The sequence below is a fragment of the Myotis nattereri genome (assembly GCF_964212035.1).
Source record: "Myotis nattereri genome assembly, chromosome: X".
NCBI classification, from domain to species: Eukaryota; Metazoa; Chordata; class Mammalia; order Chiroptera; family Vespertilionidae; genus Myotis; species Myotis nattereri.
In genome coordinates, this window is record NC_138078.1 from 38,700,535 (window position 1) to 38,722,959 (window position 22,425).

The window sequence follows — 22,425 nt, forward strand, 5'->3', positions numbered from 1 at the left end:
ATGCTCAGGGATTGAGCATTGACCCAGGAACCAAAAGGTTGCCAGTTCGATTTCCAGTCAGATCATAAGTCTGGGTTGTGGGCTCAATCCCCAGTAAGGGATGTGCAGGAGGCAGCCAATTGATGATGTTTCTCTCTCATTGATGTATTTATGTCTTTTTCCCTCTCCCTTCCTCTCTCTCTCTAAAAAGAAATAAAAACATATTTTTTAAAAAGTCCTCCACTTTTTTCTTACTATATTTTTATTGATTTCAGAGAGGAAGGGAGAGGGACAGAGAGATAGAAACATTGATGAGAGAGAATCATTGATCAGCTGCCTCCTGCACACCCCCACTGGGGATCAAGCCTGAAACCTGGGCATGTGCCCTGACTAGGAAGTGAACTGTGACCTCTTGGTTCATAGGTCAATGTTCAACCACTGAGCCATGCTGGCCGGCTCTTTTTTTTCTTTATGCAAGACCACGAGGGGGTTAGTCAGTAAGAGTGAGGAACCTATAATGACTTGGGATTGAATTTTCCACAAATTTCGCAGAAGAATGGCCTAAAAATCAGATAGCATTTGATTTAAAGTAAATTAAGTAATGTGATATTTCTTGCAAGTCCCATATAGTAGTTGCAAATTATTTTCTGCTACAATGTAATATTAAATCATAAACATCCAGCTGATGACATATTTTCTCACACAAATGTCCTTGGGTGTGTTTTTTTAACATTTTTTTCCAACTATTCATTCATTTGTATGCAATTCAGGAGACTGGGAAATGTTTGCGTACACCTTCAAAGATAAACAAGCATCAGTGAAATATACGCTATTAGTGATTCAGATGCAGGGAATAGTAAAGTAACATTTATTTATGCAGGGCTGGGATAAACAGTTTTATTTTTGAGTCAATCTCCAACTCTCTTCAGCAAAGACCCTTAGGAGGAAGCTGAGAGATGGCAGCAGCTTTATGAGCACTCACCAAGTCTGGAAGAATGCCAGTCTCAGTGCCCTGGGATTTTTTTTAAATTATTTAAGAAAAGTCATGTCCAAAGCATACCAACCCCTCTTCATTTGTTAAAAGAGGCCTAGATAGGCTCCACTGAAGTAAACATTTGGCTACCCCAGTCACTAAAAATTCTGCCCTTCAGCGTCTTTTCCTTGACAAACTCTTCCCAGACTCTTAGAGGTAATGCAATGCTAAGAATAGGAAGGAGGAAGCCACCGACTAAAGAACAAGTCCCTGTGGAGAGGTAATCAGAAAGGAGTGTTGGTACCCTATTACTCCTACAATACGCTGATCTCCTTTGGGCCTCATTGTCCCTCTTGCTCCAAGAATGTGTAGCACTTTTCCTATAGGATATTCCTTCCTCAGAAATTTGTAGCACTTTTGCCTAATGCAAGGGCCATGGCTCCTAAGCTGGGTGTTGCTTCCAATCTGCATTGCCTGCTACAGAACACTGGTGTGTGTCTGGTGCTTAAAGCATGAAGTCATTAGAGTCTATACTCCTGTCAGAAATTGCTCTATGAAGTCTGTTTCATCAAAGCTAAGTGATAGTTTTTGCAGTCATCATTGCATTGCTAGTTCATCAAGACTTCTTTCCATGAAATAAATTGATGTATCCAAACTAGCACTCTCTTAACTCTTGGCCTCTGACTTAAACAGAGAAAAAAATCTGACTTTTGGAATCTTATGCCCAGAATCTTTTCTTTTTGTTTTTTTGTTTTGTTTTATTGAGGCCTGTAGATTGTGTTTCTGTTGTTACAGTTTCTTAGAAGGAGTACAATACAATTTATCTTTTTTTTTTTAAGCAAAATGGGGTTTATTGAAGATACATTCCAAACAAGGCATGTGTCAATCCAGAGAGAGAGTGGCCGGGCTGCTTTAGCTCACTGGGAAATCAGAGAAAAGGGGGTCTTGGAGACAGGTTGAGGGGGTTCACCCAGAACAAGCTGCTGCTGCCCATCTACCCTGGTTGCAAGGTTCATGGGGTCCCTTAGAGGTTGGGGGATATGTGCCTGTGGAGGAATTGAAGAGTAAAGGGAAAGGAAATGGCATGGCCTTGCTCCCTGGAGGTAGAGCCTGTGAGAGACAGAGGATGGCCCCCAAACCCCTAGGTTTAAAAGAGGGGTTTTCTGGGTAGAGCCTTTCATTTGCATTCAGGGATGATTGAAAAAAACTTTCTTTCTCTGGGCATGCCCATAATGTATACAGAAAAACCCACAGGGGGCAGGGTAAAAACCAAAATACAAATTTTATTATAATTAGTCCAGGACCTTAGTAAGGTCACATTGGTATTGAGGTCATGTTGCTGGCTCTGAACTTGACTGCTGGTGATTGCTGGTGGTCCACTGGGCATTGTTGGTCCAACTCCTGTTCAGGACCCCAGGGCAGGCCTCATCCCAGCCGCTCATGTCTAACTTCCTACCTAACATTTTCCCCCCCTCAAGTTACGAGAACCCAATTCGTTGGGGATTTTTGGGTGAAGACCACTCTGTCTGCTTCAAGCTGATTGGGGTCATTGTGGGCTTTGGGTTCCCAAACTTGCTAGTTGTCGGCTGAAGGAGGTGACTGCTGATGTCTGTTCAAGGGCCCCAAATAAGGAGTTTGTTCCATGGGAATGAGGGCTTGGTATCCTTCAGACAGTACCATTTGGAGCTGTATGTCTGCTATACAAGAAGAAATGAATTGTTTTAATTGAGTACCATGGGTCCAAATATTAATAGGAGTATGCCTATGAAAACAGAAGAACAAACAGGTTAATAATCAAAGCAATTTATAAACAAGTTTCTGAGTCTGTAAGACTGTCACATTGGAGAAGGCTTGTAGTTTGTTTTGCTGGAATTGCTGTACACCAGGGGTGGGCAAATTTTTTGACTCGAGGGCCACAATGGGTTCTTAAACTGGACCAGAGGGCCGGAACAAAAGCATGGATGGAGTGTTTGTGTGAACTAACATAAATTCAAAGTAAACATCATTACATAAAAGGGTACGGTCTTTTTTCTTTTTAGTTTTATTCATTTCAAACGGGCCGGATCCGGCCCGCGGGCCGTAGTTTGCCCACGGCTGCTGTACACAGACAGATATGAGCAGGACAAGGATGATGGGCTAGGTCAGTGGTCGGCAAACTCATTAGTCAACAGAGCCAAATATCAACAGTACAACGATTGACATTTCTTTTGAGAACCAAATTTTTTAAACTTAAACTATATAGGTAGGCACATTGTTATTAACTTAATTAGGGTACTCCTAAGGCTTAGGAAGAGCCACACTCAAGAGGCCAAAGAGTCACATGTGGCTCACGAGCCACAGTTTGCCAACCACAGGACTAGTAGAATTAACATAATTAAAATGTCCGTACAATAAAATGGCGATAAACACATATCTATCAACAACAGAATCTAAATATCAAAACAAATGAACAAGAAATCTAATGAACAAAATAAACTGATGAACAAAATAGAATCAGAGGCACAGAAACATGGAACACTCTGACAAATTTCAGAGGGAAGTACAGTGGGGAGTTGGGAAGAGATTAACCAAAGATCTTATATGCATACTAGTGGCCCGGTGCACAAAATTCATGCACATTAAAAAGAATTAATTAGTAATATTAATTAATATTACTATTTGCCCTTTCTCTATAAAAGAAGTGTCAGAGATGAAAGAAAATTAGTAAAATGTATATGAAAATCTCCCTCCTGTCAGAGTCTGGGGCATGCTGCGGAACCCAGAGTCAAGTCTCCACCCACCTGTGTGTGCCTCAAAATCGCGGGAGACCTTGACCTGGCCAGCCCCACGTGTCAAGCCCCGCAGGGTGGGGGCACAGCCTCAGGTTCCCTGGCCTGGTGCCAGGTGGGGGAGCAGCCTTAGGTCCCCTTTGAAGCCCCGCCAGGGGTGGGGGGCACGGCCTCAGGTTCCCCGGCCCAGCCTCAGGTCCCCTGGTCCTGGCACGAGGACACGAGGGCATGATGACCATTTGCATATTAGCTCTTTATTATATAGGACTAGAGGCCCAGTGCACAAAAATTTGTGTACTTGGCGGGGGGTCCCTCAGCCCGGCCTGTGCCCTCTCGCAGTCTGAGACCCCTTGGGGGATGACCACCTGCTGGCTTAGGCCTGTTCCCTGGGGGATTGGGCCTAAGCTGGCAGTCAGACATCCCTCTGGCAGCCCGGGAGCCCTCGGGGGATGTCCACTTGCCAGTGGGGAGCAGGCCTAAGCTGCAGTCGGACATTCTTAGCGCTGCTGAGGAGGCAGGAGAGGCTCCCACCACCACCACTGTACTGGCAGCCATCAGCCTGGCTTGTGGCTGAGCAGAGCTCCCCCTGTGGGAGCGCACTGACCACCAGGGGGCAGCTCCTGCATTGACATAGCTGCAATAAAGAAAAACCTGGAAGGTTTCAAAAGTAGACTAGAAGAAGCTGAGGAATGAATCAGCAAGGTAGAAAACAAGTTAGAAAAAAACAAACACCCAATCAGAGCAGCAATTAGAAAAAAAGTTAAAAAGCAGGAGGAGAGTTTAAGGGAGCTTTGGGACAACATGAACCAAAGCAACATCCACATAATAGGGTTGCCAGGAGAAGAAGCTGAACAAAGAATAGAAAACCTGTTTGAAGAAATGACAGGGAAAAAAACAGAAAATTTCCTAACTTGGAAAAGAAAAAGGCCCACAAGTCCAGAAAGCATGGAGTCCCAAACAAGACAAACCCAGAAGACCCACACCAGACATATCATAATTAAAATGACAAATGTAAAAGACAAAGAAGGAATTTCAAGGGCTGTAAGAGAAGGACAGAAATTTACCTACAAGGGATCTCCATTAGACTATCAGCTGATTTCTCAACAGAAACACATCAGGCCAGAAGGGAGTGGCATGGAGTATACAAAGAGATGAAAAGCAAGTGATTGAATCCAAGAATACTCTATTCAGCAAGGCTATCATTCAACATTGAAGGTGAAATCAGGAGTTTCACAGACAATAAAAAAGGCTAAAGGAGTTTATTACCGCCAAACCAGCAGTGCAAGAAATCTTAAAGGGACTGTTAGGAGAAGAAGAAAAAGAAAGAGAGGGAGCGGTACAGGCATAAAGAAAAAAAAATGGCAACAAACAAGTACCTATCAATAATAACCTTAAACATAAATTGATTAAATGCTCCAATCAAAAGACATAGATTAGCCAAATGGGTAAGAAAACATGACCCATATATATGCTGTTGACAAGAGACCCACCTCAGAACAAAGGACTCACACAGACTGACAGTGAAGGAATGGAAAAAATTCTTCAGGTAAATGAAAAAGTAAAAAAAAAAAAAAAAAAAAAAAAAAAAAAAAAAAAAAAAAAAGCTTGGGTAGCAATACCTATATCTGACAAAACAGACCTCAAAGTGAAGGCCATAACAAGAGATAATGAAAGCCACTTCATAATACTAAAGGGAGCGGATACAACAAGAGAATATAACTCTGGTAAACATATATGCACCCAATATAGGAGCATCCAAATACATTTAAAAAAAACCTTCTGGAAGATATCAAGGGAGAAAGTGACAGCAATACAATCATAGTAAGGGACTTTAATACCCCACTGACATCACTGGATAAATCTTCTAGAAAAAAATCAACAAGGAAACAACAATTCTACACGACTCACTAGATCAGATGGAACTAACTGATATCTTCAGAATATTGCACCTGAAAGCTACTGAATATACATTCTTCTCAAGTGCACATGGGACATTTTCAAAGATAGACCACATGCTAGCACACAGGCTAAGTCTCTACAAATTCATGAATATCAAAATTATATCAAGCATTTTCTCAGATCACAATGGCATAAAATTAGAAATCAACTACAATAAAAACAATCAAAGACATGGCAGCTAAACAGCATGCTGTTAAACAATGAATGGGTTACCAAAGAAGAAATAAAAAAAATCCTGGAAACAAATGACAATATAAACACAACCCAAAATCTATAGGACAGAGTGAAAGCAGTCCTGAGAGGGAAGTTCACAGCACTACAGGACTATCTAAAAACACAAGAAAAATTTGTAACAACTTACCTAATCCTACAACTTAAAGAACTAGAAAAAGATCAACAAGAAAAGCCTAGAGTAAGGAGAAGGAGGGAAAGAATAAAGAATAAAGGAAAATAAATGACATAGAGACCAAAAAAAAAAAAAAACCCAAAACAGACAAAGATCAATAAAACCAAGAGGTGGTTCTTTGAAAGAATAAACTAGATTGATGAACCTCTATCCAGACTCATCAATAAACAAAGAGAGAGGAACCAAATAAACAAAATCAGAAACAAAAGAGGTGAAGTAACAACTGGCCCCACAGAAATACAAAGGATCACATAAAATTACTATGGACAATTCTATTGCAACAAACTGGACAACTTTGACAAAATGGATATATTCTTAGAACAATACAATCTTCTAAAACTCCATCAGGGAGAATTAAAAAACCCATATAGGTCGACAACTACTGATGAAATTGAAGCAGTAATAAAAAAAAAATCTTCCAGCAAACAAAAGTCCTAGTCTAGACAGCTTCACAGGGGACTTTTACCAAACATTCAAAGAAAAACTATCCTCCTCAAACTATTCAAAAAAATTAGAGAGGAAGGAACATTTCTAAACTCTATGAGGCAAGCATTACTCTAATAACAAAGGCAGATAAAAACACTACAAAGAAAGAGAATTACAGGCCAATATCCCTGATGAACATAGATGCTAAAATCCTCAACAACATTTTAGCAAATTGGATCTAAGAATACATTAAAAAGGTCATATACCATGACCAAGTGGGATTTATTCCAGGGATGCAAGGTTGGTACAATATATGCAAGTCAATAAATGTGATATAGCACATTAACAGATTTTAAAGACAAAAAAATATCACATGATCATACCAATTGATGCAGAAAAAGCATTTGTCAAAATCCAACACCCTTTTTTGATAAAAACTCTCAGCAATGTGGGAATAGAGAGATCATACCTCAACATAATAAAATCCTTATATGACAAACCTACAGCCAACATCATATTCAATGTGTAAAAACTAAACCATTTCCCCTAAGAACAGGAACAAGACAGGGGTGTCCACTTTCACCCCTCCTGTTCTACATAGTACTAGAAGTGCTAGCCATAGCAATCAGAGAAGAAGAAGAAATAAAATGCATCCAAATGGAAAAAAGGAAATAAAACTCTCATTCACAGATGACATGATATTGTATATAGAAAATTCTAAAGAATCCACCAAAAAGCTCCTGATTTAATAAATGAATTCATCAACATGGCAGGATACAATATTAACATGCAGAAATCTATGGCATTTTTATACATCAATAATGAACTCACAGAAAAAAAGAAACTAAAAAAACAACAACAACAAAACACACCAAAAAAATCCCATTTATCATAGCCACAAAAAATATTAAGATATGTAGGAATTGCCCTAGCTGGTTTGGCTCAGTGGATAGAGCATAAGACTGGACGAAAAAACCAAGATGGCGGCATAGGTAAACACCGGAGTTTGCTGCCCCTAACAACCACTTCAAAAATACAACTAAAAGATAGAATGGACATCATCCAGAACCACAGGAAGGCTGGCTGAGTGGAAGTTCTACAACTCGGAGGAAAGAGGAAAAACATACCGAGACTCAGAGGAGGCGCAGTGCTGAAGTAAAATACTAAGGTGCGGAGTGCATGCAGAGTGGGCTGGCAGCTGAGGGCACAGTTGTCGTTTTCAATCGGGCGGGAGTCTCAGGCTCTGAGCTCCAGTTCCATGCGAGTCTCTAGGGACCCAGACTCATAAGGGAGAAGCGGGACTGTCTGGCATCGCTCAGAACCCTAGGGAAGCTTTCTCTCCGAGGGGCTTGCAGCGATTACTGGGACACTGAGAAGCAGAGCCTCTGAGGGCAAGGCTGAGAGCTGCCATAATTGCTAACCCTGCCCCGCCCAAGCCCTGCAGGGAGACTTTTGCTGGATAGCCTCAGGCAGAGGCTAGATTAGCACCTCCCTAGAGAACCAGGAGCCAGGAAGCCCAGAGGTCAGAGTGGGACCATCCAGTTTGCAGCTCCGTGGAACCATAAAAGACACACTCAGGGGGCAGACTCAGTGAGCACCAAAGCCCCATGGAAGCAAGTCTAGCCCCAGAGGGGTGTCTCCAGCACAGAAGTTCTCCCACTGCAGACACAGCTGATTCTCACAGCCAATTGGCCTGGAGGTCAATTCCTCACAGTGATAACTACAAGAATCAAGGCTTAACTACAACAAGACTGTGCACAAAGCCCATAAGAGGGTGCACCAAGCGTGTCTACCTCAGGTAATTGGGACACTTAGCACAGAAAGGCACTTTATCGACACAGCGAAGTATAAAAAATGCCGAGACAAAGAAACAGAACACAAATGACAGAATTGGAGGAAAGCAAACTGTTGGATATAGAGTTCAAAACCACACTTTTAAGGTCTTTAAAGAACTGTCTAGAAGCCGCCGATAAATTTTTTTTTTAAATATATTTTATTGATTTTTTACAGAGAGGAAGGGAGAGAGACAAGAGTTAGAAACATCGATGAGAGAGAAACATTGATCAGCTGCCTCCTGCACATCTCCCACTGGGGATATGCCCGCAACCCAGGTACATGCCCCTGACCGGAATCGAACCTGGGACCTTTCAGTCCGCAGGCCGACGCTCTATCCACTGAGCCAAACCGGTTTCGGCCGCCGATAAATTTAATAAGGCCCTCCAAAAGACTGGTGAGACCGCCGATAAATGTAGTGAGATCCTCAGGAAATCTAATGAGACCCTCGATGTTGTGATAAAGAACCAACTAGAAATTAAGCATACACTGACTGAAATAAACAATATTATACAGACTCCCAACAATAGACCAGAGGGTCACAAGAATCAAGTCAAAAATTTGAAATACAAAGAAGCAAAAAACACCCAACCAGAAAAGCAAAATGAAAAAAGAATCCAAAAATATGAAGACAGTGTAAGGAGCCTCTGGGACAGCTTCAAGCGTACTAACATCCGAATTATAGGGGTGCCAGAAGATGAGAGAGAGCAAGATATTGAAAACCTATTTGAAGAAATAATGACAGAAAACTTCCCCTACCTGGTGAAAGAAATAGACTTACAAGTCTAGGAAGTCCAGAGAACCCCAAACAAAAGCAATCCAAAAAGGACCACACCAAGACACATCATCATTAAAATGCCAAGAGCAAAAGATAAAGAGAGAATCCTAAAAGCAGCAAGAGAAAGAAAATCAGTTACCTACAAGGGAGTACCCATACGACTGTCAGCTGATTTCTCAACAGAAACTTTGCAGGCCAGAAGGGAGTGGCAAGAAATATTCAAAGTGATGAATACCAAGAACCTACAACCAAGACTACTTTATCCAGCAAAGCTATCATTCAGAAGTGAAGGCCAGATAAAGAGCTTCACAGATAAGAAAAAGCTAAAGGAGTTCATCACCACCAAACCAGTATTATATGAAATGCCGAAAGGTATCCTTTAAGAAGAGGAAGAAGAAGAAAAAGGTAAAGATACAAATTATGAACAACAAATACACATCTATCAGCAAGTGAATCTAAAAATCAAGTGAATAAATAATCTGATGAACAGTATGAACTGGTGATTGTAATAGAATCAGGGACATAGAAAGGGAATGGACTGACTGTTCTTGGGGGGGGGAAGGGGTGTGGGGGTGAGGGAAGAGATTGCACAATAATCGTGCACCTATGGATGAGGACAGTGGGTGGGGAGTGAGGGCTGAGGGTGGGGTGGGAACTGGGTGGAGGGGAGTTATGGTGGGAAAAAAGAGTAACTAATATAATAATCTGAACAATAAAGATTTAATTGAAAAAAAATGTGGACTGAGGGGTCTCGGTTTCAATTCCAGTCAAGGGCACATGCCTGGGTTGTGGGCTTGATCCCCTGTTGGGGTCTACAGGAGGCAGCCAACCAATGATTCTCTCTCATCATTGATGTTTCTATCTCTCTCTCCCTCTCCCTTCCTCTCCAAAATCATTAATACATTAAAAATATGTAGGAATAAACTTAACCAAGGAGGTAAAAGATCTGTACTCAGAAAACTACAGGATGTTGGAAAAAGAGATAGAAAAAGTTATAAACAAGTGTAAGACTATACCGTGTCCATGGATTGGTAGAATCAATATAATTAAAATGTCCATGCTACCTAAAATAATCTATATATTCAATGCAATCCCTATTAAAATACCAATGGCATATTTCAGATACCTAGAACAAACTCTCCAAAAATTTATATAGAATCATAAAAGACCCCAAATAGCCGCAGCAATGTTGAGAAAGAATAACAACGTTGGAGGGATCACAATACCAGATATCAAGTTGTACTATAAAGCCATTGTACTCAAAACAGCCTGGTACTGGAACAAGAACAGGCATACAGGCCAATGGAATAGAACAGAAAACCTAGAAATCGACCCAAGCCATTATGTTCAATTAATATTTGGCAAAAGAGGCAAGAGTATACAATGGAGTCATGACAGTCTCTTCAATAAATGCTGTTGGCAAAATTGGAAAGATACATGCAAAAAATGAAACTAGACCACCAACTTACACCATACATAAAAATAAACTCAAAATGGATAAAAGACTTAGATGTAAGTGGTGCAACCATAAAAATCTTAGAAGAAACCATAGGCAGCAAAGCCTCAGACATGGACACAGACAATGAGGGGTTGAAGGCCTTGGGTGGGGTGTGGGGGCAGGCTGGGAGAGGTAATGGGGGAAAAGATGGACATATGTAATACTTTCAACAATAAAGTTTAAAAAATAAATAATAATAAAAATATTTTGAAAGTAGCTTTACTCTGAAGGAGGAGGCAACTTAAGTTGGGTGTAGTTAGAAATAGATAAAGTAGCCCCAGTATTTACAAGGACCTTAGTGGCTTCCATTTTTATGATAATTTCAACTTCTCCAAAATTGTCATTGAGAAGGAGAAACACCCTTGGAGCAACTCTATGTTTGCTTCTGGTTAGGCATTTATTAGCTTTAGAAGAGTTCTATATCTTACAGAGTTTGGCTACAAGTGAGAAGTGTTTATGGACAAGCAGTGGGCCACTTTCCCCTGGCGTGGGTAGGTAGGGTTGGTCTTGGCTTTGACAGGGAATTTTTTTCAGGGTATGGAGGCAGCCCAGGATAGAGATAAGGTTTAGGTAATGGAATGAGGGTGTAGCTGGGGGATTATTGTGGGCCATTAGCACAGTGTTGTGAGATAGAGTCTTTGTCTGGCTGTAATACAGCCAAGGTAGTCAATTTACATTTCCAGAGGAGAGTCTCCTATTCTTATAATAGGAGATATATCTGGACATAAGGGATTTCTGACTGTTTGCCCTGTCACTTGCAGAAAAGATCCAATTGAAGGATGGTGTTATGATTAATGCTCCCATTTTGAGGCCATGATTCCCCATTGTTGAGCTTATAATTTGGCTAGAACGAATTACAACAGAAAATTAGTCTTTTTTTTTTTAAGGTGTGGAGATCAAATTGTGCCCAGTTAGCCAAGATATAGGCTAGGGAGTCAATGAAGGAAAAATACCACATGATCTCACTCATTCATGGATAATAAAGACCATTATAAACTTATGAACAATAATAGATACAGAGGCAGAGCTGCCTCAAACTGATTGTCAAACTGCAGCGGGAAGGCCAGGGAGGGTTGGGGGGCAGGAGGGAGGGGGTAAGAGATCAACCAAAGGACTTGTATGCATGTATATAAGCATAACCAATGGACATAAGACACTGGGGGCTAGGGGAGGCCAAGGGATTGTTAAGGGCGGAAAAAAAGGACACATAGGTAATATCCTTTGTAATACTTTAAGCAATAAAACAATAAAACAAAGATATAGGCTAGGGGACTCCTGTCTGGTATAGTTTGTCAGTTCTCCATCTGGAAAGAAGAAAAGGTTAGGAAGTAGAAAGCCCAGCATCCTGGGGTCAAGTCCAGAGCCTAGTATCACAGTGACATCTCAGGCATCTAGCAGGGATGAGACCATGTGATCTCACCATAATCTCAGGGGAAGGGAAGTGAAACCTTACCCGGTGTTGTAAATTTCCATAGACCTGGTTGGGGTGGGATAAGCCTGGGAATCTTGGAACAGGCAAGTCTTCTGGTCCAGGACAAAGGAGCAGGGGAGAAAAATAGAGCTAGTGTGTCCAGAGGAGATAACAGGATAAAGGCATTCTATAGATAGAGGAGGGTTTTGCTAAAAGAGTAAATAAGGTAGTAGCCCATAAGTGGAAGAACTAATGGTTTGAGGTAAATTTAGGGTTCCTTTTACCATCTAGTTTTCTTGTACCTTGGACTTCTATATAATATCTTTAGTCTGTGTGTCTCCTATTCTTTTGATGATGTTTAGGCCATTTCCCCCAATCTCTCTAGGATCCACCCCAACAGGATGGACCCTTACTCTGAGAGTTCTTACATTGTCCAGATTGTGAGAACACTGTGCCTGCCATAACCCATGATAAAGTATAAATTCTACCATGGTACTTCCCGTTAAGAGTGTAGATCAAGCAGTCTGGTTGGGCAGGCAAGGCATATTAAATCATAACAACGCATGGATGACAGAATTATATGCTGATAATGTGGGCGTGGGGGGTCATGACTGCAAGTGGAATTTTGGGGGATCAATGTGGTGGGTAAAAGTATGCTGCTTTGGGAGGAGGCTTTCAGAGGCCATGCCACTTGATGGTCATCCTCTATCCTTTTACGTGTCTCAGTTTCTCTCATGACTGTTTAAAACAAGGGAGTGAGGACCCGGAGTGCTGGTGACCAAACCTTATATGCACCCACCAGATGGGTCAAAGTTTAATTACAGTTGTATTCTGGAGTCCCTGTTAAGCCCTTACACATCACAAGGGAGACCCTCAGACACCTCCACAATGACCCTCAGTCACCTGAGAGTGTCTGTTTGCACTCTGGAGGGAAGATGTGCCTTGTAGCTTCGGTGCCAGGTCATCCCCAGGCACTCACAGTTGCTTTAGTTTTCTGCTTGCAGGCAATTCTCCCCCTTTAACTAGAACTACTGCCTTGCCTTCCCAATCCTGGACAAGAGGGAAGAGTAAAACAGCCCTTTCTCCAGCCTCATGGCCAGAAGACTTATGGTTTGTCCAATCTGAGTCACAGTGCCACAAAGATGACTGGGGTTCCTGGCTGGGGCCTCAGTTCTTTTCATTGACGCAGAAAAGATTTTAAGGTCAACAAAAACAAAAGTAAAGCAAAATGGGTTTTATTGAAGATACATTCCAAACAAGGCATGTGCCAGCTGAAAGTGAGACAAAACAGCCAGGCTGCTTACATTCCAAACGAGGAGCAGGCCAGTCGAGAGAGAAAATGGCTGGGCTTCTTTAGCTCACTGGGAAGTCAGAGAAAAGGGGGCCTTGGAGACAGGTTGAGGGGGTTAGCCCAGAACGAGCTGCAGCAGACAATCTACCCTGTTTGCAAGTCTCATGGGGCCCCTTAGAGGTTGGGGGATACTTGCCTGTGGGGGAAGAGAAGGAGAAAGGGAATGGCATGGCCTTACTCCTTGGAGTAGAGTGTGTGCAAGAGAGCCAATCCTATCTACCTTCACAGAACTGACTTGGAGAAATTAGTTTAACAATTTTCTCAAGCACATATGAGGGCTCCCCTGATCCCCATACTTTTAGGTGACTTGTCTCCCAAGGCTTCCCCTTAATAAAGCAGATATACTTGCCAGATATCCATTCCCCTAGAGTGGGGACACTGTTCTTGAAGCTTCCTCAAGCAGCCCTCCCTCCTTCATTCTTCCAATTGTCCAATGGACATTAACCAAATTACCCTAGGTCTGATGGTCATGAGCAGCTCATCCTTTTCCCTGTACAACAGGTGCATTCAGTCACACTCTCAGCCTATACATAACTTGGGCAACATTAGCTTTAAGGTCACATAGACCTCTGGTCATTCAATCACAATTAGCTGTGCATTGTCTTTCTCCACAGATTTGTTGCCCAGTGCATTTCTAATACGTGCCCAGAAGAGTGGCCTCTCATGTACACTGTCTGGCCAGGTGATAAATGTCTGCCTATTCACAAGTTTCCTCAGTCGGTGGTAGGTGGATAACTTATAGTTTGGGATCTCTTCCAGGAAGATCAAGATGATAACATCCTCATGCTCATAGAACATCTTGATGCTGGCAAGCTGTACTTCAAGGCAGCACCATTCACTGCGCAGGTAGTGGTTACTTACCACACACAAAGTTTTCCGGCTGGTGTTGATGGCATTCTGTATGTTCTCAAAGATATCTATACCTGGTTCAAAGTCCCGGTGGTGAAGACAGAGCTTAAAGGTGGGCTGGCCACCTTCTTCTAGGGCTGGAACAAGCTCTTCATATACCCACTGTTCATCAGTGGCAGTGAAAGAGACAAAGGCATCATAGATGAATTCCTTCTCTGTCCTATGCCACTTGGCCTGGAACCAGGCTCGAAATATGTAGAGCCCATACCTTAGAGATGACGTTATCTTGGCACTGAACCAAGAGACAACCATGGTTGTGAGGGTGAGAGTGAAGGAGCAGAGGAAGTAAACCTTTCCTAGATCAAAATTACACATAGCATCATCAAAATCTATCAACAAATTCTGGGTATTTGGCTGACAGTGATAGCTCTGGAGGTAAGGGATATGGACATTTTCTGAGTTTATTGACCAGTTCTTGAACCACACATTGTCACAGTTGCACTGAAGTTTATTCCCATAGATATCAAAGAACATCAGTGACGTCAGGTTCTCCAGATGACTTTGATTAATGACTTTTAGGTTGTTGAATCTTAAAGAGAAGATCTGAAGGCTTTCTAAGCCAGAGAACATGCCAGGAGTCAGTGACTCAATGTTATTGTTTTCCAGGCGCAGCATTCTTAGTTTTTTGAGTTTTTGGAATAAGGAAATATTTAAATAGAGACTTCGGTCTCCAGATTTTGTTCCCGAGATATCCAACTTTGTGAGATTAGTAAGGGAATCAAATTGGAGATGGTCCAAGAATACCATGGGATTTTTGCCTAGTAGTAGCTCCTGCAAGCCATTCAGTCCTTGGAAGAAGTTGGTTGGAACAACCTGAATCCCATGCATTTGTCCTTCTAGGTTGAGTTGTTTCAAAGACTTGAGCTTCATAAATGGAGGAGATAGCAAGGTCTTGGTAGTTTCATATGTAATTTCATTAAAACTGAGATTCAAAACTTCTAGATTTTCAAGGCCCAAGAAAATGCCTGTCCCAATATTTGACAAGATATTCTTTGCTAGGTCAAGTTTATAGAGATAAGTGAGACCTGAAAATGCATACTTCTCTATAATATTCAGGCGGTTCTGGGAGAGATTCAGAACTTGGAGTTTCTTCAGAGACTGAAAAGTTCTGCGTTTTAGAGTCCTAATATTGTTGCCTCCAAGATCTAAACTCTCCAAATTTGGAAAGTGAGCAAAGGCATACTTGTCAATTTTCACTATCCAGCACCAAGCCAAATTGAGCTCCTTCAAAGAATACAGCCCATAGAAGGCCATATCATTGAGTTCTGTGATGGGATTTCTAGAGAGGAAAAGAGATTGTAGGTATCTCAAGGGTGAAAATGCAAAATCTGGAAATCTTTCAAACTTGTTGTAGCTCAGATCTAGGGCTGTCAAGTTCTGGAGGGCACTCCAGGTCCGGTTGCTGACAAAGGAAAGTTTGCAGTTATTTAGATTCAGCCTTTGAAGGCTGGGCATAGCATTGAACTCACTGTCATTGAGGTGAACCAGATTATTATTTTGGCTCAGGTCGAGGAACAAAAGCCTGGTACAGTTGGCAAGGTGTTTTATGTCTCCTGCATTAGTGGCCTTTTTTCTAAAAATCAAAACCTGTAACATGGGCAAGTGTCTGAGGAGGTGACACACACTGTTCAAGTTTAAATGACCACCTCTAAACTCCCAGGCACTAAGGTCCATTTCCCTTAGATTCTGCATGTGTTTGGTTGGAAGCATCTCTAGTTTTACCGATGTTCCACTTAGATTCAAGCTCCTCAGCTGGGGTAAAGTTTCCAGAGCAACATTCTGGATGACTCCATGGCTATTCCGAGAGACATCCAGAGTGGTCAGATTAGGCAGTGACAAAGCAGAGAAATTTAATTCCATTAGTTTGTTCCCCTGCAGGCTCAGCTGGGTCAGTGAGGCCAATAACCTGGGACTATGGTCCAAGGAGATGATGCTATTGTTAGTGAGATCAAGGTACTCTAGGCATGGTAGATGCTGGACTGCTTCAAGAATATTGGAAATATTAGTAATAAAATTTCTAGATAAACTTAAGTGTTTCAATTTTAAAAGAGGGACAAAGGCATTTTTGTGAATATTGGTAATATAATTATGGCTCAGGAGCAAAGTTTCTAAGTTGGACAAGCCCTCAAAGGAGTTATTCACAATTTTAATCTTATTTTCTACTAAATTTAAGAGGGTCAAATTTTCAAGTCCCCAAAAGGCCCTCTCCTCAATCTTCCAAATGGAATTCCACTCCAGTCGCAAGTCCACCAGAGCAGTCAAATTAGTGAAGCAATGGGGAGGAAGGACCTCAATTTGGTTTTGTGTCAGGTTGAGGTGAGTAGTGTATCCAGGGATGTCACAAATGGCATCTGTCAAGTTGATGATCTTCTTCCGAATGCAGAAAACATGGTGAATGTCCAATTCATACTGTGCACATTTACTGAATCCGTATGTCTCTGCCAAAGACAGCAGAGAAAATCCTATTAAAATGAGCCAGATCTGCTGAGGAGGCAGGAGGTTCTTTAAGCCCATCTTGTCAGCTCCAGGCCTCAGAGTTACCATTAGAAAAAAATCCCTTCACATGTATGATGTTCATTTTTTTAAGGAATGGTAATTCCATGTGACTTTGCTGCAAAGAAAAAGAGAAAGTTGTTTAGTTTAAATTTCTTTCTCAATATATCATAGCTGCTTCAAAAAAATGAAATAAAAATTCTCTCAATGTTAACTTCCAAAACAAATCCATTTCTAAAGCAATCTCCATGTCCATCAGCAAAGACCAGTGGTATCCTATCTAATAAAAGGGTAATACGCGAATTAACCATCACTCCATCACTAAAGATGGGGCGCCCATAGCCACAAGATGGCGGCACCCAGTTCTCTCATCCCTGCTGGAGTCCCCCAGCCCTGGGGGGGGGGGGGGGGGACTGGCAGCAGCTGAGAGTGGGCAGTGTGAGCAGCCTGGCAGAATGCTTGCTTCATCGCCACGCCCGGCTTGAGCCGGCCCCCCGGAGCCAGAGCAGACACAGACAGGGACAGAGGGCCAAGCGCAGGCCCAGAGAGGAGACAGTGAGCCTGCCTCCCATGGAGCAGCACTGCTCCCAGCGGCATGCTGCAGTTCTCACTGCCTCCCGCAGAAGTGGATTGGTACAATTATCAAGTTAAATCAACCCAAATGTGGACTTAGTATATCTTCATTTAGTCAAAACTTCCTTTATATTTTAAAAGAGTTTTAAAATATTCTCTGTAAAATTTTGTGCTTTCTGTGTTTCCTAAAAACTTTTAGATCTTATTATTTTAAGGGATATCTTCGTATATATAATTTTATATATATAAATCATATATATAATTTTAGAGAGGAAGGGAGGGGGAGAGAGAGACATAGGAACATCAATGAAGAGCCTTAGTTGGTTGGGCTCAGTGGATAGAGCCTTGGCCTACAGACCACAGGGTTCCAGGTTCAATTCCAGTCAAGGGCATATACCTCCTTTGCAGGCTCCTTCCCTGCCCTGGGCCCTGGTCAGGCTTCGTGCAGGAGGCAACCAATCAATGTGTTTCTCTCACATTGATATTTCTGTCTGTCTTTCCCTCTTTCTCTAAAACTCAATGGAAAAGTATCCTCAGGTGAGGATTAAAAAAACAAACAAAAAAGAAACACCAGTGAAGAGAGAGAATCATTGATCAGCTGCCTCCTGCACGTCCTCTCCTGGGGATCTAACCCGCAACTTGGGCATGTGCCCTCACTGGGAATTTAACAGTGACCTCCTGGTTCCTAGGTTGATGCTCAACCACTGAGCCACGCCGGCCAGGCAAGGGATATCTTATTTTTTATATTTAATTTTCTAGTTAGTTATAGCAAGGGTGCCATAAGTTTTGAATTATTTTTGTGTTCATAAATATAGAAAGTTTTCTAAACTTATGTAGTTTTTTAAATGGGACTGTTAGCCCTAGCCTGTTTAGCTCTGTGGATAGAGCATCAGCCCTCAGACCCTGTGCCCATTTGGGGCTCTTGCTGGAGGCAACGGGCCAGAGGCAAAGACCCTGCAGTGCCTATGTAGGAGACAATCAATCAATGTGTCTCTCTCACACCAATGTTTTTCTCTCTCTGTCTCTCCCCTTTCCTTCCTCTCTCTCTAAAAATAAATGGAAAAATATTCTCAGGTGAGAATTAACAAAAAAATAAAAATAAATGTGACTGTTAAAGTCTATTAGGTTTACCTCTTAATGATTATGTTCTCTACAAGTAATGGAATTTATATATGTCTTTTTCAAATTCATACATTACCTATGCCTTTCTTTTATGTTTGTCTTATATAATATTGGTCACAACCTCCAATACTATATTAAATTATTGTGACAATAGAAAGAAAATGGGTTTTTTTGGTTAATGGGATGGCATCTATAGATTTTCCATTAATTATTTTATTTGCTGTAGGTTTTTATATATGTTGAGTCAGAAAAGTTGCTTCCTACTCCTAATTTTTTAAGGAAGAATATAGTTGAGTTTGACCAGAACACACAAGAGACTGGGGAAACAGAGCCATCAACTAAGGGAGAGTGTACAGGGACAAAAATTTTCTTGAACAAATGATAAACTGGCTCTAACACGAAAGCATGAAAATATCAAGCACTTACTGTGGGCCTGGCACTTTTTTTTTCAAATTAGAAGAGAAAGTTTATTTAGAAAGTTACAAAGGTAGTAGAAATGAGCCAGTTGGGCTGCATAGGCTTAGGAAACAAATTACGAAAGCAATAGAAGGGTGCTTAGAGCTTAGGAGAGGGAAAGGCAAAGGGAGACTGAAAATGCACTGGGAGTGCTCCTGAAAGGGAGCCAGGCCTGGCACTTTCACAGGCATTATTTACTCACTACAAAACTCAGCAAGACCAGTAATCTTTAAATATATATATATATGTTTTTATTGATTTCAGAGAGAGGAAGGGAGAGAGAGAGGGTTAGAAACATCAATGATGAGAATCATTGACCGGCTGCCTCCTACATGCCCCCTATTGGGGGATTGCTGGGGTCCAACCCCAGCAGGTCCAGGGGTCCCCAAAGGTGAGGACGGAGTTGGCGAAGAAGGAATGATACAGAGACAGTGTTCAGTTGATCAGCAGCCTAGCCAGGATCTCTAGCCAGGATCTCCAGCGAAGTTCTGGTTAGGATCTCCAGCCAGGTTCTGTGTAGGTTCTCCAGCCAGGTTCTGTAGCCATGTTCCCTCGCTAGGTTCTCCAGCCAGGTTCTGTCCAGGTTCTCCAGCCAGGTTCAGTCACCAGGTTCTAGTCAGGTTCTCTTGCCAATTTCTGTAGTCAGGTTCAGTCCAGGATCTTTTGCCATGTTCTCTCGCTAGGTTCTGTCTCTAGGTTCTGTCTCCAGTTTCTGTCCAGGATCTTTTGCCATGTTCTCTCCAGCGAAGTTCTTCTGTCTCTAGGTTCTGTGTAGGTTCTGTGTCTAGGTTCTGTGTGTAGGTTCTGTGTCTAGGTTCTGTGTCTAGGTTCTGTGTCCTGTTGTCTTGTTACATCTGTATTTATACCAGTTGATTCCAATCCTATCAATCTCTATTCCAAAGGTTAGGGCGTTTCTTATCTCCATTCCAGGGAGTAAAGATTATGTAGCTTAAGCATGATTGTTCGTAGTTAAAGTGATTAATTACCCGCCTGGCACTTAGTTAAGGGGTTTTATTCCCTCCCTAACTTCAGGGGGGAAATCCCTACCTGAGGAAACAACCTTTCTCAGAGAAGTGACCTTGGTTAAAACACATAGTGCCAAGAAGGTGAGCAAACATATTAAGAACAGTATGCCATATATGCCAGGTCCCTTGAAACAGCAAGGATGGACCGGCTCCCGGCAGGGGATCAAGCTGGCAACCTGGGCATGTGTCTTGATGGGGGAATTGAACCACAACACCCTGGTTCACGGGTCCATGCTGAGCAAAACTGGCCTGGCAAGATTAATAATCTTAACCCCATTTTATATTTAGGGAACTGGAAGCTCTGAGAGTGAGACTTGCACAATATTGCACAACTAATATGTGACAGATTAGTGATTCAAAGAAAAGGCTAGATCATCTCAAAACCTCATGTTCTTTCCACTATATTCACCCCCTAATTCCAAAAGAGGAGTCACCAAACATTTGTAGCAATGATACATCATAGGGGGATACTTGTGTTACTCTATCTTGGTGATTCATTTGAAGAATGCTAATTTGGTGTGTAAATTCTAGAGTATTCCAGAAAAGGTGGTGTCATAAGTTTATGCTTACACTTTATATTCATGTCCATGACAAATAAAATGAAAAAGCAATGCTCTAATGATACTTTCAATTTTAATTTTAAGTCAGCCCACTTGCATAATGACTGAGATGAATAGGCTGATTCAATGCTTTAAGGCATTTTGTTAGGCAACAAGAAAAAAATGGGTCAAAGGAGAAGAGATTTCACTGTAAAAATAAATATAAGAAGGAGAAAAGGAAGAAGTAGCAGTATGAGTAAATATAAGACATATTTGGTAAGTGTTGGGTGGTTGAGGGGAACTGGGTAGAACTTTTAGGAGCAGAAATATAATAGTGGGGGTTAGCTATAATCATAAGAAATATTAATCATGCTCTGTTTGTTCTGTTCTGATTAGAAAAAGCACATTCTAACCTGGTTGAGAGTTGTATGCCCCCGGACATGGAATGTAGTCCATCCTCCTTTTCCCAAAACTGCCTATCATCATGGAAAGATTAACAACCTTGTTGCTGAAACAATCTGGTCCTAAGGCACTCACCCTTTTCGAATCCTCCACTCCCCAGGGTTAGGGAAGCAGTTTATTTTACCTGAAGCTGATGGTGTGACTGTAATCAAAGAAGCACTGAGAGCCAATGCCAGGGCAGGAAGCTGAGACCTATGAGCCAGAGAAAAGGCCTTTAATAGAATACAGAGCCAAAAACACTTCTAGTTGTTATAGTGTTCCAAACAAGGCAAGGATTGTAAAGAAATAAGATTGTTTTATAGCAGACTACATCTTACTTAATAAAAGTTGAATATTATTACTGTGTTGCTCTACTTAATTAAATTATATACATTTTAGAAAAAATTTATCTAAGCTAACCATATTTTCTGATCCCAAAAGTAGTCATGCTAGTACACATTTGTCTTACTTCGGGTTAGAATATTTTTCAGTGGAACTAACTACAAAATCAGGAGGTATTTCTTTTTTTATTTTTTTTAATTTATTGCTTAAAGTATTACAAGGGGTATTACATATGTGTCCATTTTATCCCCCCGCCCTAGACAGTCAGGAGGTATTTATAAAGTTTAACATAGAAGTATAGGATTTAGCATTCAATTAAATAGTATATTTGTGGTCATTTTCATAAAAATGGCATCAGAAAATAAGTCAGTTAGAGAAAGACAAATACCATATGATTTCACTTATATATGGAATCTAAAGAACAATATAAATGAACAAACAAAACAGAAACAGACTCATAGACACAGAGAGACTGATGGCTGCCAGAGGGGAGGGGTGCTGGGGGACTGGGTAAAGAAACTGAAGGGATTAAGAAGTACAGATTGGCAGTCACACATTAATCACAGGGATATAAAGTACAGCACAGGGAATGTCATCAATAATTTTGTAATACAATGTATAGTGCTAGTTGTGTACTGAAAATATAAGAGGTACTTTTTGTAAAGCATATGACTTGTCTAATCACTGTGCTGTACACCTGAAACTAACTGTAATTGAAAAAAATTTAAGCATTAAAAAAATGGCATCAGGCTTTCAGTTTAAAATGTAACCCCTTATTTCCAAAGCTGTTTTTATAAGAAAATAAGGTTTGATCTACACCACTTCAACCTAGAACACCTTCCCCCTAAATGTTTTATGCCGTGAACTGTACAGATAGCAATTTTTTCACTGAAAAGTGATTTTAAAATGATTTTGTTTTAATCTTTCCTAATAGGTGTTACATGCAAATATATAAAAATTCAAACAGCACAAAATGATACATAGTAAAAACGTGTCTCCCTCCCACCCCAATCCCCAGAGGTAACGTCTGTTATCAGTTTCCCTGGTATCCTTCCAGAGAAGAAAATCACTAAAATATCCATAAGGAGAGGGCGTGAGGATACTGACCAGAACAGGGCGGAAGGAGTTCAGTAAGGGGAAAAA

The 22,425-nt window shown here is 41.3% G+C and overlaps 1 protein-coding gene across 1 annotated transcript; it reads right to left on the reverse strand.

The window, feature by feature from the left end:
- Positions 1-13,257: 13,257 nt before the first annotated feature.
- Positions 13,258-16,835, reverse strand: LOC308511325 (toll-like receptor 13; the record flags this gene model as incomplete). Its single annotated transcript, XM_081081363.1, has 1 exon — positions 13,258-16,835. One exon carries the CDS (start codon positions 16,833-16,835, stop codon positions 13,956-13,958), a length of 2,880 nt encoding a protein of 959 aa, XP_080937489.1. The 3' UTR covers positions 13,258-13,955.
- Between the last annotated feature and the right edge of the window lie 5,590 nt (positions 16,836-22,425).